Genomic DNA, 27177 nt, shown 5'->3' with positions numbered 1-27177 from the left:
CTGGGAAAATTCAAATTCCACACTCATTTACATCTGCTTGTGTGTTAACATTGCTCAGGTTTGACTTTGGTAAAAGCAAAGTATAAAATCTATTTCTGTTTTCACAGCTTGAAAATAGAAGTTTCCACATGAGGCTATCGCACTACAGGGGGAAAGAAATGGTTTGGCTATGATAAATAGCAAAACCCTGGGTTTGGAAATGTGTTTTCCAGTTAGTTCATTCTGGCATTAACCACACTCCTGTTTTTGTGTGGAAATTTCCCTGCTTAAAGCAGTTACAGATGGCCACAGTGCAATTTTTACGTATGCATTCAGCAAGCCAGACTCTTGACAGCTGAGTATTGCACATGTGACTGAAACTCTTAATTAGCTGCTGTGGCACCAGTTTGTTAGCATTGCTCAAAAGCATGACTCAGGGTTCTTCCCTGAGTTCCTGCTGGGAAATCTGGTGTCTGTGTGCTCTTGCAGGTATAATTACAGTACGTGTTAGAATTACAGTGTGTCAGAGTCTCATATTCCTGCCAGAACTGCCAAAGTTTGCAAATATCTGCCTCAGCTACATATTGTAGATGTGGGGGGAAACTTCATTCACAGAGATTAGTTTTTACACTCTTACTCCTTCAAACCTTCTCCACCCTCGTCAAGTTAATGTTTCAGAGCCTAATACTGGAATCCTCCAGCAGCTTGTGCAGCTGCTGATTCAGTTCAGCTGCCACAGGTTGAGGTAGCTGAAGGCAGTGAGTCTGCACTGGTTTCCAGGAGCTGCAGATCTTCCACTGAGTGTCTAACCCTGGAGGTGAGCAATTGTCCCTCAAATCATAAACCACTACTTCAAAAGTAACCTTTTTCAAAATTAAATTCTGGACAATGTGCAGGTTTCTGTGCTTCACTAGTTTTTAGGATTGTGGACAGCTAACAATGTCAGAAGAGCAGAATGGTGTAAACAATTAAGTACTGAGATGATGTTTCAGCTTTTTTAGTATAATCTGTTGACTAGCTTTCCCCTAAATTATCACTTTTAGAATCAGCTCAGGAGTTTAGTTCAGTGAAATTTTTCTTATTAAAATACCTCAGTAATTAGGTACCCAGCACTACAGTACATTGTTGATGTGTTAGACAGATATTGGACTCCTGGACTGTAGAAGTTTTTAAAGCATTTCTTTGTTTTGATGTGACAGTTGTCATTCTCAAGTACCTTCAGCATGATCCCTGTGAGAAGGAGCACTCTTGTTCCACCTGCAAGGATATGGCAAAACATGGGATTGCAGTTACTTAACTGCAGCTGTAACACATTCAATACTTGCTGCTCTGGCAATTCCTCAACTTTAATGAACCTGGGGAGTGGAAACACCAATACAATTTGATCTGTGCATAAAATACACCTTTTTCAGAAGGGTTATCTTGTTTTCAATGGACATCTAAACTACTCGTGTGGTTGTAAGAACTTTATATAAATGGAATAGTGTGTGCAAACTGGAGAGATAAAAATGCTTCCGTGTTTTGTAGTGGTTTCATGCCTTTAATTTTGTCCTGGGTGCATTATTTAGGCAGGGACATGCTGCTGAACCAGTCCTAGAGGCAGAGCATGTGATAGCCAGGGAGCACTGATGCTCTGGAGCAGTGGCTGTAGGCAGGATGACTTTGTAAAGCCCTTCTGACTCCAAACCAGAGGGAAGGAGTGGGCAATGGTGGAATCTTTTGGGTTTGAAGGTGCCTTGAGGATCAGGATGCTGTGTCCCTGAGCTTCCTGGAAGGCAGTGCTCAATACCACTGACCCAGAGTGAGCTACTAACAGCTTCATTTCCTTTTTCACTTGCATCCACAGCCCTCCTTGGTGAGTGCCCCTACCCCCTGCTGCACTGAGCAGAGGTTTGCTCAGTGTCAGAGCCTGCTCTGAAATCAGTTAATAGTTTCCAGCAGAGCTGGGTTTGCTCAGCTTTGCACTGCAGTGGCACAGCAGAAATCACCCAATGTTTTGGTCCCTCCCCTCTCTTAGTCTGGAGGAGGAAGCAGTGCTGAGTCCAAGAAATATCATCATGTCACCTATACTGTAATAATTATGAAATCTTTTTTCTTTTCTTTTCCTTTTTTTCTGACAGCAGTTTAATAGGATCTGTAGAGTAAGTGGTGGCTGCCAGAAAGGAGGTCTGGTTTCTCCCTAGTAAGCTTTTTGACATGGTGTGTTGGTGTGGACCTTATTCCCTCCAACAGCTGGAGGTAAAAATCTGATAGAAGAGAGTTGATCACTCTTGGCAGTTGCAAAGAAATGAGATAGGTGTGCTTCTCTCAGTCAGTTAAGTGAAGATATGCTGCATTTGTCCTTATTCTTGGGCTCCTCTTCCAAAGGTTTGCTCCGTTGTTTTGCATCTGGCAACAATTTGTCCTGGCATCAATTCTTCTTCCCACTGGCGGTGGAACAGAGAAGTAAATTAAGGAAGCAAGATTGGCCAAATGATTCACAGAACAGCACTTAGTGTCAAGAACATTTTACTTTTGTTAAGCAATGTTTTTTCATACTGCAGTTGAATCCAAGGGTCATTAATTTGGATAGCTGTTACATTATCCGGTCCAGCCAGCGTCTGTGACCCTTGAGGATATACAAAGGGCACTGCAAAGTCTTAATTAAATCCTGCAAGTGTCAATGAGCAGGAATGGAAAGGTCTGGAAATGTTTTCCTGTGCACACAACAGCTGATAATTATTGTTCTCAGTTATAGATGATATAGATCCTTCTTTTCCACTTCATTGGGCACTTCGTAGCTGGTTCCTCAAAAATTTAGTTGGTGCTCCACAAACTTGTTTTATGAAGGAGTGCTAAGCCACAGTGAGTTGGTGTTGTGCTCCTGGAGGGCACAGGACAGATTTAGTGCCCAGGAACATTCACTGAGGTCTCTCACTTGGTTCTGTAAAAGCATGTGTTTCATGGTGGTAAGAGGTGGTGGTTGAGATTTCTATGATTTCCATTCTTTAAAACTGTAATGATTTTCCTTGGATAATAATTTCTTGGATGAAATTACCTATGGATGAAACTACCTACTGATACATTCTTCAAATTGCTTCTTTGAAATAAGGAATCAATCTCTTTGTTGAAGGGAGGAGTCATGTCCATGATGGGTGAGAGGCTTTTGCTCAAACCAGATCTGAGGTCTTTGCAGGACTGGGATGCACATGGAATAAAGTGAAATTGCCTTTGTTCTGCAAGCATAAAGCTTGGCAGGGCTCTGTTGGGTGAAAATCTGCAGATAGGCAATGAATTTGTGTAAGGATTCCTGTCACAGCCTTGTTAAAAGATTACATGACAATTTCAAATGCTCAAATATATACATACATACATTCATGTGGATGAGTGTTTATAAATATGTCATTTTTCTTTCTTTATAGGCCAGTGTTTAAAGATAATCAGGGCAATGTTGACAGAGACTCCCGATTCTCACCCTTATTCAGGCAAGAAAGTAATAAGATTTCCATGGAAGATTTGATTAAACTAATAGCAGAATACAGAAGGTAAGGAAAAGTTTCTAGTTTGCTTTGGAGCTTTATAAAGTTGTGCAGAATAATTGTAACTGGGTTTTTTCCTTAATTTAACTCAGTGTGCCAAAGTGGCCATGTTAAATTATATTACATTAGTGTTTTTCACATTAGGGTATTACCTGCCAAAGAGTGCTTGAGGTTGGACTTTCCAGGAAAATTGAGACATCATTTGGCACATTAAAATAAATGTTATTCTAACCTAAAAATAGTGATTGCTTAAAACAGCTTTTATCAGGGGAAATGCAGGTGAAATACCCAACATTGTCTCAGGGGAAAAAAAACAAAAGAGTGACAGAGATACAAAATCATTCTTTTGTGGGTTTCCCAGCCCCTTGCTTTTGTTTGAGTCTCCGTGGCAAACTCAAGAGTGAACATTGAAAGTAAAAACCTTCTCCAAGTGTTTTACAGCCTGTAAATTTCTGAGGAGGTTTGGCTGGATGTTTTCCATACAGGTATAAATCAGATTAATCCTAGAGCAGGGTCTGTGTTTACACTGGATAAGTGACATGAGAATTGAACCATGTATTTCTCCTTGTCTCTTCTGCTCTAAATGGGCCTAAAAATGAATTATAAATACCTTCTGTTCCATGTGTACAAAAAGAGATCATAGAATGATTGAATGTCAGCTACAGGGCTTGGATTAGGCCCTTAACTTCTTGTGCCACCTTGCTGTTACTGTCAGGACACTCCACTGACTATTCATTAGTGTCACCACTGCTGTGTTTGTGTTCCTAAAGCATCTCCTGGAAAAAAGAGATTTAGAATTGTGGTTTTGGCACTGCTCACATTGCTCGGGCACAAGGAATGTGTCTTGGTCCCTCTTGAGTATGGCACTTGCAGAAGCCACAATGCTGTGAACTCCTCTCATCCCAGTGCTCACTGAATTCCTTTTAGGGAATATTTCATTTAGATTTTAGAAAGTAAAAGTAGATAAGTTAATTCTCCTAAATTTTGCTTCAACACTTCCTTCCTTTTCTGAAAAATAATACTGATTGCAAAGAGGAGGCAGGAGTGAGACTAAGGAAAAAAAAAAAGAAACCACAAACCAAATTATATTTTATTTGTGCTGTTACATTTGATTAGAGTTTAATAGCCAATAGGTATATGTTAAATGTGTTTAATGTAACTTAAATATCTTAAATAAGGGTCTGTATTTCATTTTCAGTTAATTCCTGTGATGTTATTATGATCTCTGTTGTCCTAATTTTCTAAAATGTTTTCATTTATCTCATTGCAGAGCAGAGAAGATTAGCAAAATACAGACTATACCTGGCTGTTTGGACATTGCAGTTGATTGTGTTCCTTTGGAACATCCAAGTATGATTCCACTTTAATTATTCTAGTTAAATAGTAGGCTTTCCATCCATAATTGTGCCTTGAGACAGTTCTGACAGAGGGGTGTCCTTTGTGTAGGAAAATGTATGCAGGGGAGTGGTTTGGATTTGCTGTCATTTAATTACACCACTCTTTGTGTCATCCTGTACCTGGCCAGATCCAGCCCAGTTTTCAGTGTCTGTGAAAGAGAAAAAAGAAACCCCACTGCTGCAGCCACCTCTCCCTGGGCTGCAGAGCAGCTGCATTACTCTGAAACTGGCAATTTCCTCTTGTACTAGGTTAGAGGGAAGCAAAATTTGGCATGGTGTATGTGAGGGATCCCAGGCTTCTTTCAGCTTCCTCACAACATATTGGTAGACTTTTCCTGGGGATTATTCTGTGATTTGAGGAAGGAATTTATAGGCAGGGTCTGTCCAATGGCTTTTCCCAGAAATAGTTCTGGTTGCTCTGGACATCTCTAAGTTGGTGGCCCCTCTCAGCTTTAGCTCCCCATGAAATTAAATGCCTCACTGCTTTAATGGCATAGGAAGAGAAAGTGTTCTCTGTCCAGTTTTAATCTCTCCCAGGCTCAGTGACAGAGGGCTTATTTTTGTCCTCTGTTTCCTGATCTGATTTCAGTTATCCCAATTGCATCATATATTTGATCTAGTGCTGCACTGCTCATTTCTTCATTTTATTTAGTATGTTATTAGATAATAGAAAACCTTAAATGAGCTGTTGAGCTGTAAAATTGATGAGAAGCAGCCTCACTCAGTACCTTCTGTAGAAGCTGTCCATTTACCAATGGGACTGTTACACCATCAAATGTCACCAAACACTGTGGGTGTCTAAAAAGGTTACCAGTGCTGTCCAGTTTAATTCAAGTGAGAAATCACTTAAGGATGATATATTGCCACTGTTCTGAGGTAATGTGTAAATTTAAGGCATCTCAGCATCAGTCATTTTTCCTAAGTTAAGGCAGGATTTTGTATGTTCCATCTCAATATTACTTATTCTTAGCAGTAAGACAGTGAAAACAAACACAATATGTGATGGGGCTCTCTTCTTTTCTTTTGAAGACTGTGTAACTTCATCCTTTATTCCAATCAAGCCATTCCATAATGTAAAGGAGCATCAGCCAACAGTGGAAGTTGAGGAGTTTGTGCAGGAATCAACAAAATATTCTCGACCTTACAGGGTGTACAAGAACCAAATCTACATCTATCCAAAACACCTCAAGTATGACAGCCAAAAACACTTCAACAAGGTACAGAAAGTGACTGATTCATGGGCTAGCAGTGGCCTGCATGAGCTCTTTCAGGGATCCAGGAGAATTTAGAAAGGAGAGGAAAATGGTGATGTCACCGAGTTGGCTCTTCATCTTTTTCACCTTTATCAATCATGAAACACTGGTACAATTTTAATGAATCTATGGATTAATTTTAAGTTGTAACAGTGATTCAGAGAGAGATAATGTGATAATACCTTCTTCACAGTTTTCAGAAAGTCTTTATATTAATGACATAACATGTGCAGATAAAATTAATCTAGCTAATGTTTGTAGTTCTTAAATGAAACCTGGTACCACTTGTGTTTCCATGGTGGTTGAAAACTAATTAAGGACAAGATATAAATCCTGGTCACTTAACAGTCTGCCTCTACTCAGTCATTTTGAGGCCTGGCTTGCATTTTGAATTTTTCTTGGAAATTTTATTTCTAGTGATATCACTGAGACTTACAGGCATTTATAAATATTTATACACCATCTGCATGTTTCTCTTGGATTCTGAAAAGGCCTTATTCCAGCTCTGTAGTTTTACCTGAGTTTTCCTGGGTACCCCATTGCTGATCTCAGCTTTGATATGCTCCTGTCTCTCCAGGCACGGAATATAACAGTGTGCATTGAGTTCAAAAGCTCTGATGAAGAAGGAGCAAAGCCACTCAAGGTGAGCTGCAAGAGCAGTGTGTTCAGAGGGGGCTGTTTCTGAGAGCATTGCCTATAAAACCCAGGAATGAGGGTGATACTGACCCAGAGCAATTCAGGAGTGGATGTTGTATTGCATCCCTCTAATTTTGCACTGTAGTTCTGATAGATCCTAGCTGGCCATAGTGATTCCATTTTGTAATGCCAGCATTCTGACTGCTGGAGGGGAAAGGAGATAATATTAGAAAACTGAACCATTTTTACAGTGCAGCTTGCTTTTTCTAGAATTTATCACTTATCCTTCATTTCTCATTGAGCTCTGGAGACTTGATTGAAAAGACTGAGGCAAAAAGTTAGAAGGACCTGAGTCTTAATTCTTAACTTTGCTATTGCCCAGGGGCTGTTGCATAGTCTAGTTGTGGTCTAGTTTTCCCAGCAATAAATAAAACTGCCATTACTCAGTAATCAAGAGCTCCTAGACAGGACCCTGCCAGAAAAGAGATTCTTAACAGGGATAGCTTTTCTAACATTTGAATTTCAGTAAAAGCACTGTATTGTGTATTGAACTGCATGAAAGTGAAATAGATTTTGTAAAGCTTTTTGCAGAAAACTCTGAAATTGATAACAGCAAGGAAGAAGTCTAAGGAGTCTGCATTGCTTAATTGAGCATAGGGTAATTATCACAGAATCAATGGACTTTTACTGGAAGGGTGTATTAAAAAATCCAGGTTTGAGCTCTTAAAACATTTCTTTTAATATTTGATAAAGTAATGATCAATCTTTCATGATAATTGTTTTAAATGTGCATGTATATCAGATATACCAGTACTAGTATCTTCAGCAGAATTTCCCAATGTAATGAAAACATGTTACTTTTATCAGTGCATTTATGGGAAGCCAGGTGGACCCTTATTTACAACCTCAGCCTACACTGCTGTGCTGCATCATTCCCAGAACCCTGATTTCTATGATGAGGTCAGTCTGCTTTTTCTTTCATTAAATGTCTGCCAATGCCACATGTTTGCCAATGAGACAGAAAAATACCTGTACACAATGCTTCTGTGGCCATTGCTCGTGTATCTGGAAGGGCTGTGCTCTGTAGATTGACACGCAGGATCACTTTTTGTTTTCTCTTCTTAAACCAACTCAGTGAATTGTTCCTTTTGTAAGATGTTCTGAGTACAGTTAAGATGCTGTAGAATTAATTAGGAACAGTCCAGCTCTCTAAAATGCATGTCTGGCTTACATTAAGGATCCAGCTGCATCTCTGAATTTAATGGAAGCAGTAAACATTATGATGAAGTGTGGAGCCAAGTGTCAGAACAAATCCCTCTCTGACATCCAAGATCTGCAGTGGGGCATTTTGTTGATGCAGTGGTCTGAACAGAATGTACAGTGACGTGTGGTGGCTGCAGCAAGTCCTTCTGAGCTGCTTCTGAGGGTGCAGCTCTAGAGCAGTTCATGTGGTGGCCTTTGCCCCATGTGCATCTTTTTGTCTCACCAACACCAAGTGTTGGTTCCCCAGGCTTCCTGCAGGTGGAATTAATTTCACCCTCTCAGGGACTGTTGTGTTTGGTGGCTTGTGAATGCCAGCTGTCTGTTCTGGATTTTCCACTACTGCTTTATGTGCAGTGATGAGACTGGCAAACAGCATAGAGTTTATAGCCAGCATTTTCCAAACTGTTCTCATAGTCAGCAAAATTTCCTTTTTCAGTTAAAATTTACTTTGATAAAATTGCTGAGGCCAGGTCAGCAGATAATGTACAACTAACGTGAAGTATCAATTTCAAGATTTCTGTTTAGGATCTGGGGTGGAACTTAAAGCATTACATTTTCAGAGATTTTGAACTCCTTGCTAATCCTTTACAAGATGTGTTTTGGGGTTTAACACATCTGAAAGTGTCTTTCATGTGATGCTCGTGAGCCACTTGGTTTGGGGAGATTACTTCAAGCTGAATGAGGAACTGAATTCAGATATGAATAGCCAATTTGGCTGGAAGAGGTGTGCTCCTGTCCTAAATGTCCCTGGTAAAGCAGGTGCAGAATTTAAAAGAATGGAGGATGTTAAGAAGAAAGTTGTCTTCATCTCTATCTCTGGGTGCCCATTTTATATCTGTGTTTATGGTATTAGGTTCTTACCCATAAGCTGGTTTTACACTGGAAGCATTTATCAACCATTTCTAACCCTTACTTTAGCACAGGATTAGCTTGGATAAATTTCATCACAGCTCACAAGAGCAAAGGGTCATTTTTATTAGTTCTTATGTTCTGATTAGTTTGCATTTTTATTCCAATAGGCTAATAATACCTGAAAAACAGTATGTAGGGTTTTATGGATGGCTGATATGGGATTTAAGACTGAGCATAAATTAGAAATAAAAGTTTGTTTTCATGTCAGCCTTGGTTACTTGGTCTTTGTCATGAAATGCTTATGAAGCAGTGGGAGAGATTTAATTTTAGTTTTAGTTTGGTCGTCCTGAAAATATGAGCACAGGGCTGGCTGTTAAAGTGCAGGTGATCACTTCTAAGCAGAGTCCACCAGTCTTTAGTTCTGTCCTCTTTCATCTTATGCTTTTATCATTAATGAAAATATTCCTCCCCAAGACAAAGCTGAAAAAAGCTGTTTTAAGTGATAGTGATAGATAAACCTCATAAACCATTTCCTTAAGAGAGCATTTCTTACCGTGGGGCAAACATTACCCAGTAAAGGCAGGCTCTCCTTAGACCTCTGTGTAGAGATGTCACTCATGTAGCCCATCTCTGATGCCTGGTTTAATTGATTTTTAAACTAAAGTGAGGTGTAACATTTTACATTTCAGGTGAAAATTGAACTTCCCACTCAACTCCATAAGAAACACCACATTCTGTTTTCATTTTATCATGTCACCTGTGACATAAATGCAAAAGCTAATGCCAAAAAGAAAGAGGCTCTGGAAACACCAGGTACCTGTAGTACAATTATTTTCAATTATAAATATGCAGTATATACATTCAAATAACTTTTTGGCTGGATGTTATTGTCTTCCTTTAAACTTGGTTTTTCCAAAGAGTCCCATTTATTTGTTCTTGTGCACAGTGGGGTTTGCCTGGCTCCCTTTGTTGAAAGATGCCCAGTTGGCTTCCCGGGAGCACCAGGTGCCAGTGGCCAGCAGCCTGCCCCCCAACTACCTGAGCCTTCAGGAGCCAGCAAGCACCAAGGTATTCACTCCCCCCTCCTTGTTACTCACGTGGCACAGAGCTGTCATTTCCAGGTGCTTTGCACAAGATCAGTTCCCATTTGATTTGCTGGGAAGTGTAAATTGTAAATAGGGTTTCTGGTTTGGAATATTTATTTGCGTGTCACTGACTATAGGAACTAACATGTGCAGCACTGAGCTGTGTCCTGTGTACGTGGAAAAAGTGTATTTTGTGTATTCTACAGTGTTATAACTCCTCAAAATGTGAATCAGAGTGGTCAAAAAGAGCTTCTTCCACAAACTCAGGCCATATGACATTCATTCTCCAGCTGATGTGATCCACAGTCGTGATTCATTCTCCAGTTTTGTGGTGTGATATCATATTTTCCTGCTGATCCAGTCCAGCTTGGATTATTTCTGCCTCCTTGTGTTTGTTTTGCCATTGTCATGAGGACGGGGTGGGGCAGGATCTGGTCCCTTGAATGGCAGCATTGGTCTTGTGCAGAAAAGTGGGTCTGTACTGCAGTGATGGTGTTTGTGAAAGCACAGCAGCCAGTGCACTCAGGCACTCTCATGTGCCAAGCTGTGCACTCAGAATTTGATGCAAACTTCTATAAGTAGGAAACAGGTGGAAAAATATGTTTTTGTTGTTTTTGCTTTAACAGCAGATTGGCAGTGACATAAAATGGGTAGACAGTGGGAAACCACTTTTCAAAGTCTCTACTTTCGTTGTATCAACAGTAAATACTCAGGTAAGCCAACATTCCTCTTAGCTCTGTGACCTGCTTACACACAAAAAGTGTCAGGGAATGTCTGAAAGGGGTTTCAAAATCATCCATGAATTTGTTTCTGTAACATTTCAAGATTATTTCAGTGCAGAAAGACAAGATGCCAGTGATGGAATACATACTTTAAGGTTGCACAGTTCAAGGAAGAAAAAAAAAAAATTTAATGGTATACCAATAGAATAATTGTGGAATATCAGTTTAAACAGCAAGAAAATAAATAATAAGCACCAGGAAGAAAACAGAAATCCAGGCTTTGAAATCCCATGGGTTGTGAGGAAAAAATTAATCACTCACAACAGTGAAAAAGGATTTGTCAGAGCACCTGGCATTTAGCAAGCTGTGCTGACCAGTGGGTTGGATTCAATAAATTGATTTTCTTTCTGTGACTCCTGTATAAGATGGTGGGGGCCAGGTGTGTTCATGAGTGTCACAGGTGATTGCTGTAACCAATTTTGGGCACTAAATTCTAACCATCCACAATATACATTAATGAGAATGTTTCCTATTTTAGGATCCATACCTGAATAACTTTTTCCATCAGTGCCAGGAAAGGGAAAAGGACCTGTCTCAGCCTCCTACCTCAAACTTTATCAATTCTTGTAAGGTAAAGTAACCCATATAGTACAACCTACAGATTGTACTGTATAGCTGTGCAACATATTTAGGGCTTTCTCTCAACTCATCCCCCACTGCAGAGTTCCAACCATGGCCCAGGTTTGCCAGGGGGCACAGGGTCTGTGACAGCTCCACTCAGATGGACTTGGTGTGACAGATGCTCTGCTGGTCACCAGCTGCCTCCCATCCCCTCCCATCTAGAGCAGGGCTGCCTCTGCCCCAGCAGCAGCTAATCCAGCCTGTGCCAGGCTCTGATCCCATCAGGGGATCAGGGAATGTTGCCCCAGCAAGGTCTGGGCAAGGGAGCTGTAGAGCTGCAGTATTGCTGATAATCCTCTCTTGCCTTAAATAACTTCTATCCTTACCTCCTCTAAAATCCTGGATGCTATTCCAAGGGCTGCTCAGGGTGTTTGGTGTGTGTAAATCAAGGGTGCTTGTTACCTCTCAAGTTCTGAAACCAGATAGAACATCTGCAAAGATGAAGCAAGAGCTGCATTAAATGTGCCTGTATTCAGTAGAGGTGAAAACCTGTGAGAAGGGAGGAGTGTGACAAGCAAATTAGAAGAGCAGCAGATAAATTTAAGGTCCTAATTCTTGATCTGTTCTTGAGTGCTGAAATCCAGAGTTCTTGCTGTGCACTATGCTTGTGGAACATTAAAGACAGAGAAGCAAGAAAAGTGAAGGCAGGTGTGACTCTGTGCCATCTCAGAACTGACTGGAACACCATACATATGACATTTATTGCATTTATTTTAGCACTCTGTAAAATCCAGCAGGTGTTTGGGGGTTTAGATGTTTGCACCATGTAGGTGCTTTCCCCCTTCCTTCACTGGTGATCTTTTCCTATGGGAGTGTTCCTTCATCAGATACCAGCTGCCTGGGGAGAGATTTTTTCCTTTAACAAGCAAAGAATAGTTCTAATTAATCAGGGTAGTTCTCTGGACAGATCCACAAGGATGGCCACTACATCTGTTTGTATATGCAGCTCTACCTGCAGACCTGAAAAGAGTGGCTCTGTTTTCAAATACTGTCTTGATTTAAAGAAATTATTGAGTTGTATGTTCACAAATCAAAGCATCAGTATTATTTAGAGGTTATACCTCTACAGGATGAACTCCTTAATTAATTTCTGGAAAGTTATTAAGCATAATGGGCAAAGTTTAGCAATACATAAAAGCTTTGCAACTTGCTAGTCAGTAAGCTGGTTGTCTAAACCACCAGAATTACACCATTCTTTATCTGCTGTTTGTAGTTTACCTTCTAAAAATATTCCAGTGAATTTATTAGAAAACAGAGACAATGTTGTATGAAACAAGAAATTAGCTATGCAATATAACCAGAGTAAATAATCTTCCCTAGGGTATTTTGCTTTTATTTATAAATTACTAGTACCTTTGTTAGAAGTTCTGGAATTATTTGGAAATACCTGAAATAAAAACATAGGAGAAATTCAAAGGAGTTTGTTTTTTATTAAAAGCTCAATACCCTCCTTCATTAGGTAAAACAATAAAATGTCAAGTTAGTGTGTTAATAGTCATTTTTACCACTGTGCTTTTAACAAAAGTATTTTAGCCACAACATTTATGAATTTAACAGATCTCTGCATTGAAAAAACTAGAGTTTTCCTAAAATTATTAGAAAATGCATATTTTGAAAATTGTTTACTTCTTTTATTGCCCTTACATAATATCCTTAGTGAAATACAAAAATTGGGTTTGGTTTCTCTGCTTTTTTTTTTTTTTTTTTTTTTTTTTTCCCCTTAAGTCAGTATAGCACAAAATACTAGAATTCTGGACAATAGCTACAGTTGTGTTGATTTTCATATTTAAAACAAGCCTCATGGGGAACCAGTTCTCTACTTGGTTGTCCTGTTTTCCTGCTGCTGGTACACCAGTGGCTGCTCTGCATACTCTGAAAGTCTCTCCCTTTCCTTCTTCCCTCCCTTACAGAATTTGTTGAGGATTGAGAAGATCCATGTGATTATGAATTTTCTTCCTGTAGTCCTGAACCAACTCTTCTGGGTCTTGGTGCAGAACAGTGATGATGAAGTTGCAACAGCTGTGACCAGGTATCTGGATAACCCCTGTGGGATGGACAGAGTTCACTCAGGAGCACTAATGCAGGTGTTGGTCCAGTTAGAGCTGCTCGTTTGGACATCAGTGGGTGAGAATGCTGCTTGCCCCCAGCACTGGGCTCTGCAAATAGCACGTGGAAGTGTTGGGATCATGTGGCTGGAAATTATTGACCATGGTGGGCATGTCTGGTTGCCCTGAGGCAATCCTAGGGAAAGGTCTCATTCCTGAGCAGCTGAGAGCTTCCTGACAAAGCTGGGTTTCACCTTTGGATTCTGTTTGGTTCTCAGGATGTGGAGTTCAGCACAGGGAGAGCTCAGCATCTTGCTGCATCCAATGCAGAGTCAAACAACCAGGTCACACCATTCAGGGGCTTTTTTTAATTAGAATATAACAGCAATAACTGAAAAGCAATAGAAGCATTTTCCAGAGAGCAGGCAAACAACTGCAATGATTTGCTGAGTCTCTCACCCCTCACATAATGAAATTGTGGTTATTGATGCTGTTAATCAGGGCAGCAGGAAAAAAATACTGGCAAGATTATTATTATTGGTCTCTGCAGGAGGGCAGAAAGTTGTGTTGCATTTACTTGTGTCCATAGTGATGTTTTTGTTGTACTTTCTCCAGCAGCTAAATGTGGGGACTACAATACTCCTACTAGGAAAAAATTACAACTGTCCTCTGCAAGCCTGTTAGGCTGATCTGCTGTCAGTGTTCTTTCTTTCCTTCCACAGATTGTACTTCTGAATTTGTTCCTGAAGAATGATTATTTAGGGAAAATTAAAGGAGCAAGGAGATTGAGTTCCCCATCTTAGCCTTGGAAAGCGAGAGTTTCATTATGCTTTATCAAAGGATCCTTTTCCAGTGCAAAGTCCAGTTTTACCACAGCTATGTACTGGGGTGAAAAGATCCTTTCCTCATAAGTGTGTGGGATTTCATCAGTGCACACTGTTTCTAAAGGGGGAGAGGCCAGCAGACCTTTGCTGGGGACACCCTTGTGGCCAGCAAACCAACTAATGCTAAGTCTAGAGAAAATGATGAATAGTGTCCCAGGGTAGAATTTCAGCATCAGTTAACTGACTGGGGAAATGCTGCAGAGGAAGCAGCTGTTTAAATACAGTCTTAATGATTAGATGGAAAAATGGAAGGATGTTATTTTTTTCCATGCTTCAAATTTTGACTTTACACACACCTGGCCCAAAAAAAAGGAAAATAAGAAGGACTCTCAGGGTTTTTCTTGCATGTGTGGTGTCTTGTCTTTTGTGCTGGCAGAGCTGATGTCAATGGGAATATGCATGTCTGCTGTGTGTCATTCATTGACATGTCCTATATATACACACTGTGGTTTGCTCTGAATAGCTTGAAGCAGCTTGTGATGAACTTTCTGAAAGCAACAACAACAGAATGAGAGCATGGATTGGCTTATGTGTTGTGGAGAAAACATTATTCCTGTTATACTCATGGTTATTTACTTGTCTGGGGGCCCAGTCGTGTCATCATTTCTCTGTCACATTTTTGCCAGAGCTCATTTCAATTTCAAATCATAATGAAGGTTAAAAGATCAGAATGCCCACAACTAACTGTCATAGCTTTTGTGTTTTGCTGCAAGTTTTGCTTCTCCTACTAAAAGCAAGAAATGAGATAAATTAAAAATACTTAAGGGACTTAGAAAGCTTTTGGATCCAATAATAAGGATTGCCAGAAGCCACTCAAATCACCAAGCTCTAGTCAAAAGGAGCACTTGTATGTGGGCCACAGTCAGGCATAGTATGACTAAAATAGATTAATAATAATTAATCTATTTTAGTCATACTGTTACTATGCCTATCCCTGAATTCTTTAACATAAAAATAAGATTATAAAATTGCAGAGTCTTTTCTATATTCAGTATCCTTAAAAAATGAGCTCCCAATAATCAAAAGGAAAAGGTATGGTCGAGTTGAAGACTTGCCTAGAATTGTTTTTTCTGGAATAGGATGATCTCAAACAAGGATGGTCCACATACAAACTGAAAAGAAAACTTTGCTGCTATTCTCACTTTCACACAGTTAAATTCTCAGTTTTCTGCTGTTTGTAGGAGCTCAGGTTTTAAGAGTGAGTGCTGGTGTGATCCATGCAATTTTCTTCCCTGTTGGTGATCCCCAAGCTTGTGTGTGGTGTCTCCAGGTGCCCAGCCTGTCCCTGTGAGCAGTGCTGAGGGTGCAGTGCTGAGCTGAGCACAGGGACAGGAGCAGGCAGTGCTGCAGGAGCAGAGAGTGCTGCAGTGCTGAGCTGAGTGCAGGGACAGGAGCAGGCAGTGCTGCAGGAGCAGAGAGTGCTGCAGTGCTGAGCTGAGCGCAGGGACAGGAGCAGGCAGTGCTGCAGGAGCAGAGAGTGCTGCAGTGCTGAGCTGAGTGCAGGGACAGGAGTACACAGTCCTGCAGGAGCAGACAGTGCTGCAGTGCTGAGCTGAGCACAGGACAGGAGCAGGCAGTCCTGCAGGAGCAGAGAGAGCTGCAGTGCTGAGCTGAGCACAGGACAGGAGCAGGCAGTCCTGCAGGAGCAGAGAGTGCTGCAGTGCTGAGCTGAGTGCAGGGACAGGAGCAGACAGTGCTGCAGGAGCAGAGAGTGCTGCAGTGCTGAGCTGAGCACAGGACAGGAGCAGGCAGTCCTGCAGGAGCAGAGAGTGCTGCAGTGCTGAGCTGAGTGCAGGGACAGGAGCAGACAGTGCTGCAGGAGCAGAGAGTGCTGCAGTGCTGAGCTGAGCACAGGGACAGGAGCAGAGAGTGCTGCAGTGCTGAGCTGAGTGCAAGGACAGGGGCAGACAGTGCTGCAGGAGCAGAGAGTGCTGCAGAGCTGAACTGAGCACAGGGACAGGGGCAGACAGTGCTGCAGGAGCAGAGAGTGCTGCAGTACTGAGCTGAGCACAGGACAGGAGCAGACAGTGCTGCAGGACTGCCTGCTCCAGCTGCAGCCCAGCCTTGGGCTTGTCTTCAAAGAGCTGTGCCAGCATGAGCAGACATCAGGAGACTTCCACAATTACAAAGGCCTGAGAGACCTTAGCAAGGAGCATTCCTGGAGAAAGTTGCTCTTGCCTCTCTGTTTCATTAAAGTACTCTAATTTTTGTTATCCCTACGTATCCAAGGCCTGCATAATGTTGAGTTAGTTGATGTTTTCTCTTGTTGTGGTGACAGTACAGTTATTATCCTTTACACTGGGTGCAGTGTTAAGCAAATGCATATATGACAGCACAGTCCAAGCAAGTGGAAAGCCCAAGAAATGGCTGGCTTTTCCCAGTGGACAGATTTTGCACATGTTATTCATCATTTGGATCACATCCCTTATGCACTGTTTTAGATGAGCTTAGTAGAGCAGTAAAATGTGAATATCAAGATTTTCTCTGCCTTACGACAAAAAATAGCTCAAGTTTTGTTTTTCTTTTATCTTGCAGAGTCCTTACCAACATTGTTGCCAAGTGCCATGAAGAACAACTAGACAACTGCATCAATTCTTACGTGACAGTATGGCTGGTGTTGAAATGTTCCTATTTTTGTGGAGAGATGGGTTGAGTTTGGTGGTTTTGTGGGTTTTTTTCCTGTTTACTCTCAGTTCTACTTGTTTGTAGCTTTTTCTGCATTTGCATCATAACTTTCTGCCACTGAGAGACTCTGGTTAAGAAACTTTGAAACTCTTCTGTTGAGGACAAGCAGCTGCTCAGGTCTCTGCTGCTGCTGCAGCTTTTTTCCCCATAGAACAGCAAGCTGAGCAAGCACAGGAGGGAGAAGCTGCAGTGCATTCAGCTGATAACCAGAACTTATATTTTAGAACCAAACCCTGGTGCAAATGTACTAGCACTGAGCTTTTAGAAGTGTAGGGGGTCAGTCTTTGAAATGATGCTCAAGCAAGAATTCCCCACTGTGCAGGGTTTGAGAGGGGCAGAGAACATGAAAGATTGTGAAACCTAAACTCTCCAGTGAGAGGCACTTGATGCTGCTTGCAGTCTGTATGAATGTATGTGTTCACAGGTCATGCACCTCAGCCTCTGAGTAGTTCAATTTTAGCCTCAAGTACCCCAGTTTAAGCACAGAATAATTCTGCTGAGGTCCAGCTGAGCTCTTCAGGCTCCAAAATAAATAAACTGTGTAACATGTAAATGCAGTTAATTAAATGGTTAATGTAGTTAATTAAGACTTCTTCTACTCAATAACTTTTAAAAACTGCAGTCGATATCTACTGCATGACCAGCTAATAATGTTTGAAATTACAGGTGCTCATTAAGTTACACCATAAGTCCACTTGGTCTGTTTTCTCATTTCCAGCAGCAGTCAAAACCCAGTAACTGGTAATCTCTTTGTTTTCCATCTGTAAGGAAACAAATACCTACTTTACAAATGCTGTTTTGGGAATCAGTAAGTCGAGAATTGTGACTCACAATGCAGCAATAATGTGAAATTACACTGACTTAAATAACTGGACCCAGAAGTGCCAAACTGCACAGGGAGAAGCTTATGGCATCTGCTGTGGAAACAAAGCTGAATATTAATAACATGTTTTCAAGAAATATTTCTTTCTTTTGCCAACCTGCTTGTATTGAAAAGATTTTTAATCCCCACTGATTCCCTGTCAGAACTCTTGCTTTAGGGAAGGTGCAGTAGTACCAAACTATTGGCTTAAATTGTTGAGTAGTCATGGTAGGTTTATGAGTTCCTAGCAACTTGGTAGGTAAATTCCTCCCTTGGGGGCTTGGTTTCTACAAGGGGTATAGTTTTGCCCATCAGTCAGCTGCAGTGGGTGCTCTGCACCTTTCAGGATGTGGAGTTGTTACCAGCTCTGAGTAGCTGTTGCCACTGGAGGGAAGGAGCAGGTGAGAGGTGACCTGGACTAGGTGGGTGGAAAACCCTCCCCACTTCTTCTGCTTGCCTTTTCTTTTCTACCCAGGTGGAGTGGCTTGAAAGGCAGTTTGGAGGTGTCAGGATCTATAATCTATTGAGTAGTAAATCATAGCACTGGTTTCAAGCAGAATTTCCTCTTGATTCACATTAAGCTGAAATCAACGGGAGGCTGTGCTTAAAACTGAGGTTCTGTAGTGTTGTGCCATTACTGCCAGGGAAATTAAACCTTATGTGAATGGATGGTTTAGTCAAGATCTTTTGGCAGCAAAGATTGTCAGCTGTTAGTGATACACAAACAATTAATCATCTCCTGCTGAGGTTTTTTTGTATTTGTTTTAATGAAATTTTTCATTTTTTCTTTCTTCTTCAGTATGTGTTCAGGACCAAATCATTTGATGAAAGAACTGTCCATGAGGAGCTATCCAAGAATGTGACTGGCCTGCTGAAGTCCAATGAACAAGTAACTGTGAAACAGGTTTTAAAGGTGAATGATAGCTTGAATTAGCACATTTGGAGTTTTACTGCTGGTTTTCTGCCTGAAACTCACTGATCTCTTTCTCCTCTTCCTTTTCCCTGTATGACCTTTGTGCAAATCATGTCCTGCAGTGATTCCACAGTCAGACTGAGCAGAGCTGCTGCAGGTTCTCAGCATAGCACGTATCTCAAGATGCTGTGGTTTGCATAGTAAAATTTCTCCTGTCTGTTACAGCTCAGTCAGAACCTGAGACCTAATTCTTATACAGTATGATGTGGGTAATTGCTTTTAGGATACTCTGCTTTAACTTGGAAGATACAAGGAAAATATTGATTGTATGAAATTCATAAATCTGTAAGGTCCCTCCCTGAGCCTTTGGGTTATGGTACAAGAGCTGCCCAGGACTTCTCAGAGGCAAAAATGTGTTCACCTGTTTAAAATGAACCAGTTCTGATTTTTTTTATTGAGCCACTAGGAAAAAATAGTCTGAAAAAGGCAGAAAACCTGCAGAAATGCTGGGCCACACAAAAAAGTGCCTGTGCATGGGTTTATTGTGGGGAGGTTTGGGTTTTTTTCAATGTATAAGCTTTTGGAGTGTATTTGTTTCATATATATCCTGAGATATTAACCTGTATCATACTTATCACCATTTGAAATGGTATCTGCAGAACCACTCTGTTCAAGCACCATCTTATTCTGTGCCAAATTACCAAATATCTGATGGAACTCACAGGGCAGGTTATTCTCTGAGGTTCTCTGCCTCACACCTTTCTGCCATTCCCTGCAAGCAAACCATGAAGACAGTGCTCAGTAGGAATGGGAAGTTTGTAGGAGTGCTGTTTGGAGGCTCCTTATTGCAAAAAGCCACAGTGACAAATGCCTGAGATGGCTTCACCTCTCTTAAGGACATGATCCAGTTTTACTCAAATACATGGCCCTTAGATTTTTAACTTTATTTGTCACATAGTGTTTAACACTGTACATTACCAAGGCATGCAATCCATCTGTAAGGAATGGTGATGCATCATTAGGTGTTTATCAGGTAATCATTATTCATTCAGTCTTTTCCTTCTTTTGAACAGCATTCCTGGTTCTTCTTTGCAGTCATCTTAAAATCAATGGCACAGCACTTGGTTGATACAAACAAAATAAAGGTAAGTTTATATACAAAATCTCTTAGGGAAAATATAAAATGCAGAATCCTGACAAATACACTTGAATATACTTGAACTTTACTGCTTGACTGGCCAATAAAATAAATCCTGTGATACTTGATTAAATATTTGGTTGACCTACAAAAACATTATCTTACCTGCTAGGCTCAAACCTGTCCTTGATTGTACAAAGATAGGTTGAGGATAGGCTGCGGACATATTTCCCATTTTCCTGTGCACCAGACTCTTCTGTTTGGGCTTTGTGCTCAGAATAGATCCACGGAACTCTAGGAATAGTTTTCTTCTATGTTGAATGGCCTGTGGTTTGTTGTCTTTATTCTTGGCCTGAATGTTTGATGTGCAGCCTCATGCTCTCTCAAGTTGCTGATCTATTCCCTGCTTAGGTTTCTCGGACTCGGCGGTTTCCAGAATCATTTCAAACTGAGCTGGACACCCTTGTGATGGTTTTAGCAGACCATGTTGTTTGGAAGTACAAAGATGCCCTTGAGGAAACCAGAAATGCAAACTACAGCACTGCCAAATTTCTCAAGGTGAGGTGTTCTGGCATTACAGCACATGCACTTTCTTCCCCATATTTAATGCAAACTCCAGACCAGTCCCATCTAGTCAAAGGGAGTAAAACCAATTCTGAGTGGAGATGGCTCCATTTTCAAATTCAGTGGTGACTGATTGTTCAGTTTTCTATAGCCTTTGGTCTTTGAGGATGCAAAAGCTTCATATAAATCTGCTCTAAAGCAATTGTAATTCATTTCTGTCTATGCTCTTAAGAGTCAAAGTTTTCAAGTTTTGCAGATTCTTACCTTATATTCAAATGGGTCAAACATTTGGTAAGGAATGTGACTTTAGTTAGACTTGAGCTGATACTCTTTTTTTAAATGCTGTAGTTCTGAATGACTGTGGGGGGATTAACTGTTTCTAATCAAGGAATCTTGTTTGAATGTGTGTAGCAGAAGGCTTTGCTGGTTTTGCAGAGTTCAGGAAGTGCAGAGAAGGAGGGAATTCACGATTGCATTCTCTACCCTGTAGGCTGACTCTGCAAGGAAAACATGTCAGTAACTGCAGAACCAGGGCCCTCAAAACCTTTACACCTTCTGTCAGTATTTAGCCCCAGCAGTCAGGAAGAGCTGTGTTCTCACCATAAAGTGTAGAGTCACCCTTTGTCCCAGAGGGAGAGCACAGCTCAGACAATGAGCACTGTGGCTGGGTTGGTTCCTCCCCAGTCCCTGCCCTGTCACTGAGGGGATGCTCAGCTCAGCTCCCATCCTCCAGTGGTGGATGCAGTGCTGCCAAACAGGAGTGGCTGCCACCAGAGAAGCTTTCTCTGGTGCTCTGTACATTGTGGTGGTTGCTTTAGGCTGCAGACACAGTGAAAATGAGAAGTTTGATTAATTCATTGTTACTGAAAATAAATGTAAAAATCAAGGCAGATTCACCAGGTCCCTGATGTTCCTTGGCCTGCCTAATACTTACCTCATGATTGCCATGTACAGGGGACACAAAGTGATCAGCCAGGTAACTGAGGCCATGTATTGGGGTTTTGTCTATAAAATAATAATTATTTTTTCCCCTTTCTTAGCGCTGTTTTACATTTATGGATCGTGGATTTGTGTTCAGGATGGTCAATAACTATATAAGTATGTTTGGAGCTGGAGATAGCAAGGTATGGCTCTGCTTTATTTGTTTGTGTCTGTTTTTCTAAAGTATGTTCTGACAAGCAGAATATTTTTCATATTGAAACTATTTATGTTTCCATGACTTCACCATGCTCAGAACTCAAGTCAGTGAAAACATTTAGAGTAAATATGGGTTAAAACCTCCTGGGTTTAATAATCCATGTGCCCCCTTCTCTGGGAGTAAATAGCCATGTTCAAACAACTGCTCAGTCTGCATGAGCAGACTCTGCACAGACTGCTCAGACCAAAGAATCCAAGAGTCTGAATTTAAGCTTTGATTTTTTGAAAGTACCTTTGTCTATAAATATCATCAGCAATTGGCAGTAATTTTCTTTGAGGAGAATAAAGTAAGAGCATATTAAAAAGTTATCATTGTGTAAACTCAAGTGAGACTGTAACATCTTTACTTTGTGTGAGTGCCATGCTCTTACCTCATTGATGATGCAAGAAGGTAAATCTGCTCCAAATTAGTTTGTGCTGGCTATGAGGAAAATTCCTTTCAGCCTGAATTTCTTATACAAAGCTGCACTAGTCACTGATATAGTTTGAACAATAAATTTCAAACAGCGAGAGGTCCTCGAATTATTCAGTGTGACTCCTTTGCTCTTCATCCACCAGGATGAGTCACAGGCTTTTTCTCTTCCATGCCAGAGTTTATGAGCATATATTTAGTAACACAGTGTAGTCAAGATGTACACTTTGAATGATTCATCTTTCCCCAGAAAACTCACAAAGCTTTTGTCCCTTAATATTTTATAATTCTTCACTGATAATATGCATATTTGTGGCTAAAGAATGAGATTACTCCAGGTCTGCTTTGCTTTTTACCAAAACCAGCTTCAGTCTGAACTCAGATCTTTCCCTTAGTCTCTGCAACAGCTGTAGAATGGAGGCTCTCAGTTATTAATGTCATAGCCTGAAGTCTGTAATTCTGTAAATAATATTATGCAATCTGAAAACTGTTTCCACATTTCAAACTTCCCTAAATACATGCAACCACAGAAACAGATGTTTAACTAAAAAAGCCCATTAATGGTCGGTGGAAAAGCCTAAGATTAATCAGTGTGCAGAGCAGTGCTGAGCACCTTCTTGGCAGTAAGTGTGTGAACCTTGCCAGCATCCCTCCAGACCCATCTGCCAGCAGATTCACTGTGGGGCTGTGACAGATGTGCAGCTGGAGCAGCTTTGTGGCACTTGGAAACAATAGCCACAAAATAAAGTCAGAGATTTCTGACCTCAAGGAGAGAGAGGCCTTGCATCATTTTCATTTCAGTCCAATGCCTAAGCAGGAGTCAGTCTTTTAAATGTGCTGAAAGATTTCTTTTTGTGTGTTTTTTGCCTCTTTAACTTGATTATTTATGTATCAAAAAAGATACTGCAATCTGACCTGTCTTTTCAGAAAATTCAACAGTGTATATTGTTGCCTGAATATTTTGTGGGTGTATCAATCTGTGGTTGTGCAGTTTCAATATATTGTAATTCTGGATGAAGCAACATAATTTCTGTTCCACAGAAATATCCCTTATGGTATTCCATATTTTGACATTTAAATATTGTTTTGAGAAACATGTATTCAAAAACTGAAATACCTCATTAGAAATCAGTTCATTGCTGTGCTCCCTCAAAATGTCACAGTTCCTCCCGGGGAACACATTTCAGATGCTTCACTTCTTTATTTGCCATTAGCATGTCCAGCTAACATGCTGTATTCCTGAAAAGGTAATACAGTGCAAGAAAATATTTTAGGAGAAAATCTCTACCATCCCCTCCTTGGCAGACTCAGAAAAGTGCATTTTCTAGGTATCCCAGCCTGTTGGTGGCAGCAGAAATGCTACAATTCAATTTTAGTGCAAATTAAAAGACTTTTACAAGTGCTTTCTAGTGTTAGGGCATTCAGAGTAACCCTGCTGAATGACAGCTTGGCCACTGAGAGCAGTGAGATGAGATGATGGAAATAAAAATGTGTTGCTGAAATTCCTTCATTACAGAAGAAATGATAAATTCTTGGGTAGGTGCAAGGCTCCAAAAATTATCTGGATGGCTTTTTGAAGGGAGATATTAAATAAAAAATACCAAAACTATATATTACCCAAATCCCTTGGAGGTGGAACTTGTTGGCATCAACAGAGGAAGTTTTCACTATTGTCAGTAAGCTCTGGGTGTGACCTGTGTGGCTGAAACTTTATTTAAAAAAAAAAAAAAAAAGTCATAATAACTGTGATGGTTGAAAATGTCTGTGGACTGGACAAGACACTTCACTGTGATTCAATGCTAGGCAACATGTCATCAGAAGACCCAGTGTAGCTTTAATCATCTTCAATGAAAAATCATAGTTTAAAAATCCAAAAAGCTTCTTTGTCTGAGACAAATTCTTTTGATAACAGAGATGAAAACCACATGTTTACTGTTTGTGCAGCTTGACATAACAAGCTCTAAGGTTTCATTCTTGGGTGTGAGTGGGAAGTTTGAGGTAAATAAGCAGTAGTGGAGCTCTGCCTCACCATTTTCCCCGTTTTAATGTGAACTGAACCATTGCCTGTTGTGATTTTCAGACTTTGCACCAGTTCAAATTTGACTTTCTCCAAGAAGTCTGTCACCATGAACACTTCATCCCTCTGTGCCTGCCCATAAGGTCTTCAAACATTCCTGGTAAGGCCCCCTCAGGAGGATTTCTGTGCAGCAGTGAATTGTTGGGAGGTTCAAAGAGCAGGTAATAAATAACTCTCTCCAGAGCTGTGTCTGTACCTCAGGCTCAGAGGCCCCCAACAGCTTTTCAGGTGTGGTACTTAGCAGTGTGATAAAAATAACATTTCAGTTAAAAATAAAAATAATAAATTTTCAGATAAAAATAAAATTTCAGTTTGCCTGCCTGTAAATAAATGCAGCCTCTGGCAGCTCAGTTAGGGGGTGGGAGGTGGAAGCTTCTCACTGGAAGTTTTAACTGGAATTTTTGTGATGACTGATTTACTAAATCATTAAAGCTACTGCCATAGCCTTGGGAGGGGGTTAGCTGGGAGGTAAAGCAGGAAGGGGGAGAAGCTCAAAGAATGGGCTCTTGTCTCCTTTTGACCTCAGTTTTCAGCATCAAAAAATGAGTTCAGTTTTGACACTCAGGGCTTTCTTTTTTGAAAGTAGAAGCTGTTTAGTTCAAATTGGAGTCAAATTTTTTAATAAGTGAGCAAATATCTTTTTTACTAATAATTAAAAAGTGCTTTTTTTTTTGCCCATTTTCTTATGTTTATGAAAAATGAAGACACTGTGACGCCTTCAGAATCAGCACAGGAGTATCGAACATCAGGTATGAGCAATGTGACTGCATCAGTGAGCAGGGTTTTGCTTTGACCCCTGCATTGTGGCAAATCTGAGACAAAAGTTATTTCTCCTTTTCAGAGGAGAAGGAGGAGTTCTAGAACTCCCCTAGCTTAGGATGTGGGAACAATAATTTGGACTTTGTGCCTGGAAGAAGTCAGCAGTCTAATGAGCAAACAGTTGAGATTCTCATGTGGGAGCATGTATATAAATCATCTTTTATTATTAAATAACAAAAACTGCATGATTTCAGGAGATAATTATATTAGATTCATTCATTCTGAGAAATGAAGGGACAAAATGAGACAGACCAGGAAATGCAGGTTTAACAATGGAACATTTGGAAAATGGAGAGGGGAAGGATGTGTGTAACCTATGTATTCATTGAAACCTTCTTGTCCGTTCTACCCCAAGACATTCCAGAGTACACACTGACCAATGAGTTTTGCCGTAAGCATTTCCTGATTGGAGTCCTGCTGAGGGAGGTTGGCTTTGCCTTGCAAGAGGACCAGGACATCAGGCACTTGGCTCTGGCTGTGCTGAAAAACCTGATGGCCAAGCACTCGTTCGATGATCGATACGCTGAGCCGGTAAAGAAGCTGTCTGAAGCTTCTTCATTGCTTGCTCATGCAGCACCTAAACATAGATGACACTCCCTTAGCCACTGCTTCCTGAGGATTGTGTGGTGTCTTTTGTTTTCAGGCAAAACAAGCACAAATAGCAAACCTGTATATGCCACTCTATGGAATGCTTTTGGACAATATGCCAAGGATTTACATGAAAGACATGTTCCTCTTCAATATCAATACTTCCAATCAGGTAATCCATGTGGGGGTTTTTTTTGGAGTGCTGAAATGATCAAAGTGAGCAGTCTGACCCAGTGGGAAGAGGTCCAAGTTTATGCTGGTCACCAGTTGGGTAGCAGAAAACAGTTCTGAAATTGCTGATATATTTGCATCTGCAAAGTTTAATTTGGAAGGTCTCAATTTGCAGAGCATCTGCAGAGCCCTGGCAGTCTGTACTGTCATGGAACAGAGTGGGGGTCTGAAAGAGACCCAGGACACTGCTGTCCCAGGGCTGCAAATTCAGGGTTAGAGATCTGGAGCCCCAGACAATGTGTCCAGTAGCTCTGCCACAGGCTGGGGTCTGAGGACGTGTCCTCAGGCAGGAGGCTGGCACACACTGGTGTAAAGAAAACCTCCCACTGCCCACAGAGTCTTTGCAGGATTGCTTTGTGTACCCAAAGGTGGTACAACTGAGGGACCATAAGCTATACCAGGACGCAGAGGGAATGCTTACAAGTCACTGAAGGAGGGAAGGGATACAGAAACATCATAAAACACCTCTACTGCCACAGAAAATGTCTGTATCAACGGCACATCTGAAGGGATATGTTTGTTTCATGGATGTTATAACCATAACACTTCAAAAACTAGAAGCAGATTTCTGCAGGGGCGTTGTGTCTTTCAGTCCTTCCAGCAAATGAAATTCCATTTAATTTGAGCGTTGCTAATGGCAATTAATGTTCCTTTCCCAGTGCTGTGTTGATGTTTCAGGAACAAACACTAGTTAGACTTGACCAGTCCTTCAGAGCTTCTGCTGTGAGAGAGTCTCATATTGCAGGAAACTTCTCAGCACATCATGGCAAGCCTTGATCCTTCAAGGCTGTCATGTCAAAACAACTGGAAGTAGTTTCTCAAACTCAGATTCTTAGAAAAGCCTCCTGGGTGTGCTGTCATTATCCAAGTTATGGATAATGGCATGGAGTACTGGAGCTGGTTCTGTGTCTTTCACATACAGGGATCCAGGGATGACCTGAGCACAGCTGGTGGGTTTCAGAGCCAGACAGCAATGAAACATGCAAACTCTGTGGACACCTCCTTCTCCAAAGATGTTCTGAACTCTATTGCAGGTACAAATGACAGATTGAACAGACATAGGCAGATTTGTGTGTATCTCAATCCATTGTGCTTTCTGCTTAGAGTTCATGGAGGATATCATGAACTTCTGTTATACCATATCCAGGGAAACATGGTGTGCAATGTTTCTCTTCCCTTTGGGTGTCTCTGGATTGACTTTCACTTGTGAAGCTGTTCTACTTCCACTGCTTCACTTACTCTCCTGCTTTGGAATGATGCCAGTATTCAGGCTCTAAGGAATCCCTTTGCCTGAGGTCATTCTTGTAGTCTCTGCCTGACTTAAAAACAGTTCCAAGGTTTCTCCTGAAAACTCCTGATGTCTCATGGAGGCAAAT

The 27177-nt window shown here is 41.0% G+C and overlaps 1 protein-coding gene across 9 annotated transcripts in view; it reads left to right on the top strand.

Annotated features, from left to right (window-relative positions):
* DOCK10 (dedicator of cytokinesis 10) overlaps window positions 1-27177 on the top strand; it is a 145894-nt gene that overhangs the window by 91406 nt on the left and 27311 nt on the right. For 8 of the 9 annotated variants that reach the window (XM_059855286.1, XM_059855285.1, XM_059855282.1 and 5 more), the window contains exons 15-34: window positions 3381-3503; window positions 4768-4847; window positions 5924-6111; window positions 6725-6790; window positions 7651-7743; window positions 9588-9711; window positions 9845-9966; window positions 10610-10696; window positions 11244-11336; window positions 13297-13415; window positions 16851-16920; window positions 18662-18775; window positions 19849-19920; window positions 20325-20471; window positions 21518-21601; window positions 24167-24263; window positions 24868-24912; window positions 25338-25513; window positions 25626-25742; window positions 26724-26835. In XM_059855286.1, the coding sequence (XP_059711269.1) occupies window positions 3381-3503; window positions 4768-4847; window positions 5924-6111; window positions 6725-6790; window positions 7651-7743; window positions 9588-9711; window positions 9845-9966; window positions 10610-10696; window positions 11244-11336; window positions 13297-13415; window positions 16851-16920; window positions 18662-18775; window positions 19849-19920; window positions 20325-20471; window positions 21518-21601; window positions 24167-24263; window positions 24868-24912; window positions 25338-25513; window positions 25626-25742; window positions 26724-26835 (2129 nt within the window). The remainder of the gene's footprint in view (window positions 1-3380; window positions 3504-4767; window positions 4848-5923; window positions 6112-6724; window positions 6791-7650; window positions 7744-9587; window positions 9712-9844; window positions 9967-10609; window positions 10697-11243; window positions 11337-13296; window positions 13416-16850; window positions 16921-18661; window positions 18776-19848; window positions 19921-20324; window positions 20472-21517; window positions 21602-24166; window positions 24264-24867; window positions 24913-25337; window positions 25514-25625; window positions 25743-26723; window positions 26836-27177) is intronic. The other variant, XM_059855283.1, reaches the window with a different exon arrangement.

Source organism: Haemorhous mexicanus, chromosome 10, assembly GCF_027477595.1.
Source record: "Haemorhous mexicanus isolate bHaeMex1 chromosome 10, bHaeMex1.pri, whole genome shotgun sequence".
Taxonomy (NCBI): Eukaryota; Metazoa; Chordata; class Aves; order Passeriformes; family Fringillidae; genus Haemorhous; species Haemorhous mexicanus.
This window is presented reverse-complemented; position numbering and strand designations above follow the sequence as displayed.